This window comes from Sturnus vulgaris, chromosome 2, assembly GCF_052056855.1.
Source record: "Sturnus vulgaris isolate bStuVul1 chromosome 2, bStuVul1.hap1, whole genome shotgun sequence".
In the NCBI taxonomy this organism is placed as follows: Eukaryota; Metazoa; Chordata; class Aves; order Passeriformes; family Sturnidae; genus Sturnus; species Sturnus vulgaris.
Genome location: NC_142244.1, coordinates 7,152,068 through 7,165,685, shown reverse-complemented (window position 1 = coordinate 7,165,685; position 13,618 = coordinate 7,152,068). Strand labels below are relative to the sequence as shown.

The window sequence follows — 13,618 nt, the reverse complement described above, 5'->3', positions numbered from 1 at the left end:
TTCCACAAACTCTGTTTAAAGTTTACTGAGAAATTTCTGTGTGCTGTAGATATCCAACAAATCTCAACGGAATCCTTACTGTCACAGGAAAATGTGCTGGTTTTAAAGGGATGAGGGTAGAAATTCAATACTTCTGCTTTGGCAAAGATGATGTTTCCTTGCCTCCAAAGCTGGACACTCCCCTACACAGTACTAGACAAGTGCCTGGGGCAATTTGGAAATAACAATTCCACTGATCTCCAGAATGGCAGAAAGGAAAAAGCTGAACAGGAACTGTCCAACTTTCCCCAGCTATGGGTTTTTTGCATCTACTGCAAATGCTCACTCTATCTACACTGTCTGTATGAAGCACATTCGTCAACTAGTGCAAAACCCAACTGCCTGATGGTGAGCACCACTGGTGACTATTCCTGATCTTTCTTTATGCCAGTCCACTGAACATGGTGTGTCCCAGAGCAGGTAAGTCCTGGAGTGCTAATTAATTTACCCATGCCTCAACAACACTGTTTTACTTTACCAGAAAAACACATTAAGGCATTATAAGCACTCTGGTGCATGACATCGTAGCATCAATTTGACACTATCAGTATTTTTGCCTCTAGTTTTAACAGGAAGGCTAGAACTGGCTCCTATTAAACAGCCTACAACTGCCACCTCCACAAACAAAAAGCAATTTCAAGAACTTTTTAGTCTAACACACACAAATTGAGGTACAAGGTAATTAATGTTCTTACTTGATATGAACTACACCATTCTGTATGATCCCATTACAATACTCTTGGAAACCTTTAAACAAGCTTTTGACACAGTCAATGTAAGTCAACTTCCCTTTATTATTCTGATACTTTGATTGGGCAACCCAACTTCAAATAAAGGTTCAGAAATCCTAAGTATTGCTTCAACATCTTTAACATATTTGAAGGTGGAATTCTTTCTATCAGCTAAATTTTAAGACAGAACGACAAGGAAGAGTTACAGAAAAACAAGACACTGAGAAGTCCCACTGCAGTCTGACAGACATTACTAATTACAAATTCAAAACACAGCATTTTAAGGGAGAGGATGAAGAAAACAATCACAAAAGGAATGACATTGAGACAAGACAAATAATTTGTTTTTGCAAAGCCTCCAGGAGCATGTTTTGGTTTTGCAACATCAGTCTCCAGACCACTCTGGTTGTGGTTTGGAACTGTCAGCCTGTGGCAAGAAACTTAGCATTCCATTAAACCTCTTAAGGAGGATACCACAGAATGACTGGGAACAGAATCCTAATTCAACTCATGGCAAGAAATGCAGCAAGGCTGTGGATTGACCTACAGCTCAAAATTAGTAACAAGGAATCAAAAATTAGTCTAATAAATGCTGAAAGACCAGGACCAGCTGAGGTAGTGCTAACTTTGCCCTCCACTCAGACAGGTATTGGGCCTGATGATTAAAGAGGAAGTGTTAGAAGAAAGGAAGTCTTCAGATATCTTGAGTCTGCAGCTTGTCCTGTTTCTAAAAACACTTACAAAAATCTTCAAAGGAACTTGCAAGGCAAATGTCAAGAGGCAAATGTCTCTTGTTTCAATTTTTTTCATGTTAAGTTGGAGCACACAAATACTTAAAATAGCACCTGACCCATAGCATACTATAAATATCTGAAAGCAGGCACTGATTTGGGGTCAGCCTGGGTTTGCCTTCTCTTGTAGGCACATAATGTGGGTGTGGCATCCAGAATATGCTACAGAAGAACAGGACAGGCAGTGTGGAACAGAATAGTAAAATAACAATAGCTTGATTTTATTTGTCAAGGGACAGATGAAATAATATTCTTTTATGTATTGCTCATAACTGAATGCTTCTGACCTTAGGTACAATACTGCTGTGGTATTACCACAGTGCTTAATATCTCCTCAGTGGTGGGTTAGAAAAGTTGAAGCTGAGGACATCAGTTTGGAAACAAGTAGCAAAGACAGAATTAAAAATTCAGATCACTGCCTGCCGATGTGACTGATGCACAAAGCTCTGATGTAATTCCTGATTCAGAAGCTATGCCTGCTGTGTCACTCTCTGCAATAAATTGCCTTTTACATACATGGATAAGCAATCTAATCAAATAAGGATTTAAAGCAGGAGGTGCTCAAAGGAACTGCTGATTTCTCTTAAAGCCTACTATTGCTTTTTCTGGGTTCCCATACATATTAAATCGTATATGAGATTTATCAGAGGGAAAAGGTGAGTAGAAATACCTAGGTAGGCAAATAATCTGCTCAGATTTTTTTTTTGTACCACTCTCCTATTCATGGGGCATACTCCTGCTCATAAGAAACTCCATTTATCACCAAGAACTACATCGACTGCCAAGCGTGACCTGTTTTTTACCACATTTGCATCACTGCCCCCTGAGAAATTATCTGCAGCCAGAATGGCAGTCTCCTACCCGAATGACCTGCTTATTCTTTCCAAGCTTTTTCAGAACAACCATGGTCAGTGACCTCTTTCTGCAGCTCTCAGACTGGCTCCTTCCCCCCTGTCTCAACATGAACAACAGCCAGCAATATCCTTCCTCACACATCTGGAATTTGCTGCTACATTATGGTGCCTGAAACCCTTATGGGGCACTTGCACATTACACATTGGTCAAACGTTTAGGATGAAAGCCCTTATTTAATTTAAGTGCTGTTTTCTACCCTCTGGAGTGCTGTAGATCTTCCAACTATATATATGCTCCTCTGACATCCACTGTTAAAGCTGGTGGACATCAGCTGGTGATGGAGACCTGCAGGTAAGGACTACCACTCTGTTAAATTTTACCCTAAACTCCTGCCTCCACCTTTGCTGGACTTATAAAAATAACAAGAAAAGGCGGCTCTATAAAGGCATAAAAAACTGTTTTAAGCATAGAAACTGGATTTTTTGTTTTGGATTCTGCACATTAAAACAATGGCTGTAAGCCTGCCTCTTAAGGTAGAGACTTCAAACATAGTCTGTATTTTAAGGAAATGTCAAATGTCCAACTGCTAGACTGTGATTTAACTGTCCAAAAATAGGTCATAATATTTCTAGCAATGAGAAAAATTGAGTGAAAAACAGCACCATATTAGATGTAAGAGGAATTAAACCCACGGTACAAATTCACATGAAACTAGATCTCATTTATATTGCTGCTCATAGAACTACTTGCTCGATTCAGGGAAAAACTACCTTTGTCAGAGCTCTGCTATTTAAAGCAAAGATTATCCATTCCTCAAGGTAAAAACTATTCATTAAGAACTCTGCAGCAGAGTGGACCTAGAAAATAAAACTATAACGAGGGAAGAAAATGAACTAAAACTATTTTCAACCATGTCTCCTTATATGTACTTTATTAGTCAGACACTCTATGTGAGATGTCCTTACCTAGCTTATTTTTCAAATTTTCTACTGACTCCGACTTTCTAAGTCAATGGTTCCAACAAAAGGTATTTAATCAAACATTTCTCTTTTTAATGAGAGTTGTAGTATTTCTTAGGAATGCTACAAAATGAAGTTTTATTAGAAGTTTCCTTCTCCAGAGATTTTGCAGCTGTAATAGATGTCCTTTTCCATGGGTTTAGGAAGAGTACAGAGAGTAAGAACTTCAGTAATTTCAGAACAGAATTTGAAACACCTGATCAGAGCTGGAAGGCTCAAAGCTAGAAGGATACTGTCTTCTTGAACAGATGGGAATGACCTCCACAACCTTTCATTAAAATTAACATGTAAAACCAAGTATACAGACAATATTATCAACAAGAAGCACGTTGACACTGAAAGACATTGCATTAAGGAAAACTATTTTATCTAGATGTGATATTTTACCCAGAAAAGACAGCACTTTAATTTGTGCTGGTCAGTTACTCCCAATGATGAGAGCTTTGTTTTAATTGCTTTAAACTTTGCAATGCTTTGAATAGTTTTTAGCACAGCATAAACCGCACAAAAAAAAAATTCAAGGTAAGGAAAAACTACTCACGAGATTGACAAACATTTTCTTTGTCATTTCTTAGCTGCTCTCAACTTACTAGGAAACAATACCTTACTAATTTTAGGCTCTTTTTTGCACCTAAAAATTAGTATTACATTTGAGATTAGGAGTCAGATTCTTGTACACCATTCTGCAGTTACTAGACTTTTGGTCTCATGTCACATCAAAGATTCTGAAATTCTTGTTCCACTTTAGTACAAAGAAAGGAGAACAAAATTTACAAGAATGTCCTCAGCAACAAGCATAAACATTACCAAGAATAGAAGAAACTGAAATTTGAAACAAAAACCCCAAGGGAATGATAGCAGTGCAAAAAGAAAACTAACTGAGCATCTCAAAGACCTCACAGTACTGATATCTTCTTTCTATAGAAATTATATGCTTTCAAATTATCAATAAGATGTTGTTCCTCCCTGAAAGACTCTACACCCACAGACTGAGACTGTTGGACTGTTGATTGTGCCTTATAATTGTGGAGCACAGAAACACATGGTTAAGGACAATAACTGACTAGTTATCTTTTGGCTGCCTCCCAGTCCCTTCTACAATTTCTTAATCTCATCTCCAGCCCTCTCAAGCAGAAGCACATTTCCATCATAACTCATACTTTGGGCAAATGAATCCACTACTACTCCCTGTGTCCTAAATGCATCCTAATCCTTACTGCAGTGGCATGCCTCCCTCTCTCATGTTTTGAAGAAACCAATTACTTATTTAGTCAGTTGAAGCTGGTTATTAGTGAAATTAATATGTTAACTGCCATTTGGCAGAATATTACAATTTATGAAAAAAGCTGCTCCAAAAATGACTGTCCCATCTCTAACCTTTACATTTAACCATGTGTTATTTTTCTTAAAGACACACATTAGCAACATGATGTCCAATACTGAGTGCAGTTGCCTTGCTGCAATAGCAGCACATGGCAGAGTCTGACTGAGCGCTGTACTGGAGATCTCTGTGCTGCAGCAATGCCATAGCCAAGGGCAGGAATCTGGATGGAAGGAAATGCCATTCTTCCTCACAGCTATCTGCCATTACAGCTCTCAGGGAAGAGGCAAACATGGGTCTGTTGCTACCTGAATCATCCACACTCCAGCCTGTATGCTGGAAAAAGTGGGAGGAGCAGAGATACCAATTTGTTAACTAACCAAGAACTAAAATGCATGACCACTAGGATACTGTCAAGTTGATATCTACACTTTTTGCAGATGCTTGGTTCTGCAACCAATTTTTTAGCTGTGGTATTTCCAAACAGTCTATATCATGTAAATACTTACCAGGTAAATGATATATTCAAAGGATAGGATTTGCTAAATCTCACTGTCAATTCCTGCATCCCTATAGCATGGAAGGTTCCAAATGTCAGTTAACATATTTCAGGGAAGATATTTACAACAGTATGATGATGCCACTGCATGGGTTATACAGGATTTGTCTTCCAAGGGTCCATTATAATTTAACCAAAACTTAAGGATGTCGCCAGGTTTACTCTTCTATTTTTCAGCTGAAGTAGTATATCAATAGGAAAAGTGAGATGACTTATTTTAGTTTTTGGTGGTAATTTCTCATCACATATATATGTTTTTTTCTACATTAGTAGTTTGCATACCAACTTCATCCTGGATCTCCTCTGCCACAGCAGGCACATTGTAGAGGAAGGAGAGAGACTGGTTCATGCGTTCATATATCACACGTAGATGTGTCATAACCTAGGGAAACAAAAGTATTCGAAGGAGGGGAAAACTATGGATAATTTGACATTATCACAAATTTCAGATTATAGGAAGCAAGACCGTTTTCACTCGTGCAGCTGCTGTTAGATTTCAATATGCTCTATGTATCAAAACTGTTAAACCCATCACAAAACTCACCTCTCTCCTACAGCTGCTACAAAAATAGCATTCTAGATGCTCTTCCATAGCAACCACCTGAAATCCCGTGGAAATGCAGTAATTTAAAGTAGGGGTTTACATTTGCTGTGGGGCAGAACATGCACACAAGCGGCTATTGTGGCAGAAATCCACAGCTTCAGTCTTCTTTCAGCAACATTTACATTTGCCCATACTCATAAGTTTTCATATAACACATAAACCAAGTGAGGCACAGTGATTACTGCATCAGAATGCTTCAGGTGTTTGGTTTTCTAATCTATTTATTTCCTAATCCAAATACTCTGAAAAGAAATAGCTCTCCAAAGGAAAAAAAAAGGTAACATTTGCAAATTGCAAACATTTTCAGCTGCAAACAAAAATATTTCCACCCAGAAGCATTACTGCATCCTCTCATGTGATTACAGCTCTACTGCCTCAAGTGCCCTCACATTGTCAGGGGTTGAGTTATGACATCACATGGTATGTGCTCCCCCAGGGTACTCTCTACAAGTATCACCTTTCTTCAGTAGAAGGAGAAATTGAGGTGCATTTTAAAAGACTTAGAAGACTGACAGGATAATTAGGCCTAGCAAGTAAAATGAGCTGCAGACAGCAATTTTAATGAAACAGCAGCATGATTTCTTCAAATCCAAATATTTACACTATTGAACAAAATATTTTGTTTTCCAGTTTCCACTGAAAAACATTTCACAACCAGAACTCCCAGGCCACATTTCCCCATCTGACCCATTCTACACACAAAGATGCTGTATCAGTATTCATTCCTACAATGACATGTTAGGCAACACACTGCACTTCTTGTATTTATATGTCAGTGTCTATTCTTCACCAGTGCTGCCACATAACCTGCAACTCTTCAAAATTTCACTGAATTTTGTTATTAAATAATCCAATGACTTGGAAAAGAAAAGTCATGTCAGATGTTTAAGACAAGGCAAAGACAACAGTCATTGCAGAGGACTTTTAGAAGTGTGCATTTCTCACTCCAGCAATTTCAAGACAGCATGACTTCAATGTACACATTTGGCTGAAACAGATACTTGAAAATCTAATCTGCCATCCAGGGAGGTACATGGCTTTGATTTTCCTTTAAGTGATGTCAGCCAATTCAAAAACTGTGGCTGGAAAGTGCCTGCCAGTGAATCCCACAGGGGGAATAGCAGCAGATTCTACAGATTCCAGCACACTGTCTTTATTGTGACTCCAATTTTAACTGTTGTTTTGAAAGCCAGCTACATCTTCCAATACCTAAGTCTTTTCTTTCTGCTTTCTTGCCCTCTATGATTTATGAAGACAAAATAAAAGACATTGTAAAACACATGCATTGAGAGCTATAGTAACATTCAGCAGTTAAATGCCATGAACAACAATGTATATTTTAAAAGAACAAATCAAACTCGAGTGCATCACAGTAATCAGATTTATGAGACATTGCAAGTGCCTCTGCAATGACTAGAGACAGGTCTATCACAGCCAGATGGCTACACCACTTCTGGTTCTGCCACTTCAGCTGAGAGAAGCACAACCATGTGTTGCTGCTAAATCTAATACTGATGTTTTCCCAGAAGTATTATTTACCACAGCATTAACAAAGGCTCTCAGCATTAATGCTCTGGAAGGCTCCTCAGGACATGCCCATGATCTGCTTTCAGTTCTTCTCAGAAGAAAAATCATACCCACATTACCATATCACTTTGCCTTAATCTTCTGATGGAAAACAGATTATTTTTGATTGCATTTAAAACTGTCCATGGAAAGGAGTTGGGTATTTTATAAAAAAATAGGTTGACAGAAATTTCACAATAATTATGAACTAACATGACCCCAGTAACCATCAGTGGGGATTACCTGAGATCTGATTTGGGCAGCTTTCTTTGGGTCTACCATGCGGACGTGTTCAAAGTGTTTGAGAGTGTGCTGTCTGTCCTTCTGCTCAGCACGCACGTACTTCTTCAGCATGTTGAACACATGACGAGGCTACAGGGAAGAAAAAGAACAAAAACCCATCAGTTTAAAATGACACATGTTTTCATTTTTTGCACTGGAGATGTATCCCAAGCCAAAAGCCCTTGGTGCTACCTTCTGAAGGCAACTCTGACTACTGTAAGGAACATCCTCTCAACTGAACACCATCAGGATGCACCATCAAATAGTAGCTGTAGGCAGTAGATTATGTTCCTGAGGAGGGTGTTGAGATTTTCTATGTTTCTATGCATAACCAATCCCCAGACTTGACTGCAAAACTTAAGGAAAAAAAAAATTCACAATGTTCCTGCCCTGTCACTATTGCTACTTCACCAGAGGAGAAAACAACCACTGAGCTGAGGTACAGAACATACACACCCAGAACACACAACCCATAAGAAAAAAGAAACATCTGCCCAGTTTTCTGAAGTTTCTCAGCTTAGATGCCAGCTTTTACAAAAATGTGAAGCCTATTGCAAGTAATATTAATTAGCATAACATACTAGATATACTCTGAGGCACGTAAATGAACAAAGAAAGAAAAGATCAGCAGCTGAAGGGAACTTGAAAATATACACAGTGGTGGCAGAGCACTGAAGGCTGACATGTATTCCTATGTACTTTCCTGCTCTGCACAATAATACAGTGCCAAAACAGGAAGTGTTCTCCAGCATCCAGCTAAGACATCCATCTTTAACTCTGAAATGATGACAGATTCTGGAAATGCAGTCTCCTTCTCTCCATTCCCACTTACAGAGCTGTGCTTGTGCATCCTACCTGAAGCTGCTGAGCAGTGAGAAGGAATAGAAAAATGACCTTACAGTGCAGCAGAATAAAGAATAAACAGAAATGGAAAAGAGCTTGTTTAGGCACTGACAGTCACATAGGGAAGAAGGTGTGGAAGTGATAAAATAGGTGTCAGAAGCTCTGTGCACAGCTTCCCAAAACAGGAAGAACTGTGGGTGAAGGTGAAGTTTTAAGACTTAGATTCATGGACAAATATAGAGCCTAAACTCATTTAACATTTACACAAGAGATGAATGCTAAGATATGAAGTCCAAAGATTTCAGAATCTCTTCCGTTTAAGAGAAGCAACAGATTCAAAAATGTCTGAGGAAAGTAAACCAAAGGTTATTTGGAGAAGATATATCAGACAGAAATAGGGAAGTGAAGCCATATCCTGCCAGAGAAACAAACTTAGTGTCTCCATTACTGAAAATACATTCATGAGGAAAATAACTCCAAGTCCCCAAAGCCAAGTACTCTCAGATGAAGTTGCAAGAAACTGTGGACAAATGCTGGAAAAGTGAGTAATCCTCACAACCTTGCGGTAATGGCCAAACAATTGAAATGTCAACTGTAAAGCTCTATCGAAATCAAGGCTAGAAGATCAGAAAGTTTAACAGCAAGAAGAAAATTCTGAAGACAGAAAATTTAGCTACCTTTCCTGATAATTCAACTTTTCTTGCCCCCAAGACACATCAAGGTAACAGGCTAGGGCAGACTAGATAGAAAAAGATTAACTTTGATTTTTTTTCCAGAGATATTCCAACTTACTATCATGTCTAAAACCAGAAGGGAATAGTTGTTTTTTCTCCCCATAGCATGTCTGTAGTCACTGGAATGTGTGAATTAGACTTTACAAGTAAATTTGTTAATAGGACAACAATCTTGAAAATACCTAACAAATATCACTAACAGCAGTACTAGTCGCTTGGGTACATTGGCAGTCCACTTTCAGTGCCTTTTCTAACATTGAGAAATGTCCCACATATATTACTACAAAGTAGAAATGGAGATGTGTTCCTCCAGCATGTCTGACCAAAAAAATCTTCCTGTTATGGCAGCAGAAATCCATAATTCAAGTTTAGGACAATGAAAGAATATTTAATACAAGGTGCTTCCTTAGAAGGGCAGAGACTGCTTTTTCTCATGCAGGAAAAAAACCCCAACAAAAAAACAGAAACTCACCCTGTGTAGGAATACAAACCTAGGGAGTTTCAGTGTTTTGGTTTTAAAAGTATCCCTATGCATGCTTCAGCCATGATCTGGTGATGTCACACAGCCTAAAAGCTTGTGACATTGCTTTAACAGGTGATCCAGAACTAAGAAGTTCTTGTGAAGTACTGAATCACCTGGAACAGACACACAAGGATTTCCTGGTCAACAGGGCACTGCAGTACACACAACCTCCTAGGGTGTATGCAGGCATCTATGGAAACAACAGGATTCTCTGAATGGAATGTTGAGACCTGAGATATCTATATGCACACAAGACCCCTGATGTGGAAGTTGATGTATTAGAAGACTCACCACATAGACGTTTTATTGCCAAAATTGTCTTTATTGTGACCTTTAGGAAACATGCCCTACCCCAGCTCTTAAGGTAATACACCAGGTTATTTCCACATGGGTCAAAAATCCCCAAAAGGTGGTGGTATCCCTTAAACGTCTGACATGAACTAAACCAGCTCTTCTTCCTTTCTGGAAGTCCCAGCTACATTGGATCAGGTCAGACCTCCAACTTGCTCATCCATTTTTCACTGCTTCTGCCTCATGGCTTCAGGGATGTGGCTGGAGGCAAAACTGCCAGAGTTGGTGATGAACAAGGACAACTCTTCACTGGGCTTTGCATAACCTAGTGGGGCACCACATTCTACAGCTGAATATAACTTAGACTGCAAAAAAATAATAAATTAAAAATCAATTGATAATTTTTTCTTGATGCAGAAAGCAGTAGACTTATTGCTTGCAGAGTTTTTACAAATTTCTGCATCATCAAAAGTAGTTTACCTCAAGTCCCACCTCTGTATTGTATTTCATACCCATTTTATTTTAAATGTCATTATTGAGTGAACTGATTCTACTTAAAAGTTCTGCACATACAGATAGTTTTTGCAGAAGCACCTCTGTTGCCAGATTAAAAATTGTTTGCAACTGGTGGGTTAATACAATGCTTATTAAAAACAACTGGTCTATGGAATTGCAAAATGCTTATTCTACAGGAAGAACTGGAAAGCAACCACCCTAGTTATGACGTTTCAAGGAAATCACTATCATATATATGTTTCTTCATACATGTAGGGAAAACCTATGAATATGTATGTAAAATACAGTATCTAAACAGAAGGTTTTTCTGTACTTGGCATGTACAATTTTGGAGGACCTATCCCCTCATGCATCTGGCTGGATAAAGAATGCTTGCTTCCTAATGCTATGCTAGTGTTAAGGAGTTTTTATTTTTAGTGTTTTTGGTAATAACACTTTCAGCAGGATTCATATCTAAATCCAGTACACCAAGCAGCAATATGAACTCCTGTGATGGTAGACTAGAGGGGCCATAAGGAATGGTCTAGGTCAAGTACAGAGGTAGGGAAAGGCACCACAGGCTGAGGAGATGCACCCAGGCCCCCCATCTGAAGCCATTATATCCACAGATGTCTACTACTTCGGCCCTAGGCAGGAACCTTCAGACTAAATTATAAATCAAAGTGGTTCTATTATCAGCCAAATTAAGTTCCCAGGTCTTAGCTCTGACACTGTCTATGGCAGAAGAACAAACGACTCACACAGCTTTGGGCCAACTTTGCACCTCTTGCTCTTCTTAAATAATGCACCAACCACCAAACTTCTTTAAAAATTCTGGGTCTAACACTTGAAGCTCTGCTGTGTGTTTTGTCAGGGAAAACTGCACATGTTTACGGCTGTAGTTGTCTTAGTAAAAAACATCACACACAATAATTTGGATCAGCCACCAGTGGCTAGCTAAGCCTCATGAAATAATTTCACTATTTTAAGTGATCTGTAGCTGTTGCCTTCTTTCCTTTTCTTTGTTGTTTTAGTCTTCCTTTGAAGGCAGCCAGCATACTATCGATGACACTGGTGACTGTCATTTAGGCAGTGACAAGAATGGGCAATGATTTCCTAGGCAACAGGACCCAGCACCAAATTCTGAATACCATTTTCTTCATTAACTATGCTGATTAGTTAGGAATAATATGTGTACTGTGTAGTCCAAAACTCTGGACTGGCTGGCAAAAAGCTTAAATCCACAGTCTCCTGGCACACACTATTCAGGCAAATGCAGCAAAGATGACAAACCTAATAAGATGCAAACCTGCCAACTATTTTAAGCACATACTGTAACACTGTTTGGTTTGCTTCCATCAAACTCATTCCAAAGCTCCTCCTTCTCAGCAGATTCAAACACCTGGTTTTTTATCTACAACTGAGATTGATCACAGTCCTTCTTATAAGCTATTGTGACTGTCCAGCAGATGTGCTCATGTCTTTGGGTATTTTATAGTCCTTAGTTTAAAATCCTGTTTATGCTGGAGAATGTTGTTGAAATACTACTTTACATTTCCTGTGTACATGGGGACTTGCATGCATTCGATACATTTGGTACAAAGTAGACAGGTTCACGGCCAATGTGTGTGGGCTACACAGACTACCTAGGGTGACAATGCACCATTAAGAACTAATGTTCTACCTAGAACTGTAGAGAATGTGCCTTGCCTCTTACTTGGAAAATGAGTCATTCTGTGGCCTTGTATACAAGATTTAAAATGCCCATAATCCAGTTTCTTGCAAGTTATATATAAACACACACACATAAATACCAATATATAAACATGGAGATGCCCCCTTAGCATGATTTCTATACTGATCCTAATCTGCTATTTCAGATTTTAAGGGAGTGATGAAACAGTGCAATTTCATTGAGCTTGGAAAATGGAAACATCAAATGTAGTTTGCATGGCTAAAATCTCTCTTCATGGAAACAAAAACAATCTCTCCTCGTGGAAATCCAAAATACTTACTACAGAGAAACCACACAAAAAGCGTATTAAAGCACTAATGTGAATTGAAAATAAAACTTCCTGGCTTTGTGCCATGGAACTTCAATGGGAAATTCTGAGCTGGCTTGTCATTTTGATGAAAATTCACCGTAAATCAGAGAGGAAACTTTAACAATGCTGTATTGTGCTATTTAACCTTGCCTTTAGAGAAAATCAATCATCAGTCCCTTCTGATTACTGCTCTTGCAATGTGCAACAATTGTTTCTTTTCATTCACTATTCTGAATACCTTGTGTACTATATTCAGTACATATTTCACTTGCTGCATTATTAACTTGCAGGTCATGTTTTATCAAGGAGAAGTAGTTCATTTTAGAAACATTCAAGAAAAGTTGAACTGGATGAATGCAAACACTTATTCATGGGCAAGACAAATAAATCCCCATCCAGATACCTGTTCTGTGGAGTTAAAGATGCCTTCTCATAATTTCTGCTAATTTGTAACAAACCATGTTATCTCACACATAGAAATCACATTGCTATAATGGTGTCCAAGACTTATATTTGCCTCCCCTTTCAAGGACTCCTCTGAGGGCCAAATAAATTGAAAATTATTTTATTAAATCTCATTATTTGTTTTTCAGCATTTCAACTTACTGAACTTTGACAGATTAAGACAAATTTTGTTCCCACTCACTATTTTAAAACTCTTAATTCTAGATATAACAAACCTGCCAGGGTTTAAAAGAAGACACTGGAAAATGGAATTAGGTGACCACATTTCTTGAAATCTGGTTTTGTATAAAAAACAGAGCTGATATCCATGCTATTTCACAAAAAACCCCTACAAAATTAAGTATATGTGAAGAATTCCACAGCTGGAAGTTAATGGGTTTGGAGGACCAGAGCTAAAGGGTGGAGTATTAGAGCTGGACTGCTGTTTCCTGCTGCACAGGAGGATTTTTATCAGC

General features: G+C 38.5%; 1 protein-coding gene across 4 annotated transcripts in view; it reads right to left on the bottom strand.

Moving 5' to 3' along the window:
* Window positions 1-13,618, bottom strand: part of APP (amyloid beta precursor protein) — a 203,622-nt gene that overhangs the window by 40,764 nt on the left and 149,240 nt on the right. For all 4 annotated transcript variants that reach the window (XM_014886607.2, XM_014886608.2, XM_088157747.1 and 1 more), the window contains 2 exons: window positions 7,729-7,857; window positions 5,598-5,697 (listed from right to left, as the gene is read on the bottom strand). In XM_014886607.2, coding sequence (XP_014742093.1) covers window positions 5,598-5,697; window positions 7,729-7,857 — 229 coding nt within the window. The remainder of the gene's footprint in view (window positions 1-5,597; window positions 5,698-7,728; window positions 7,858-13,618) is intronic.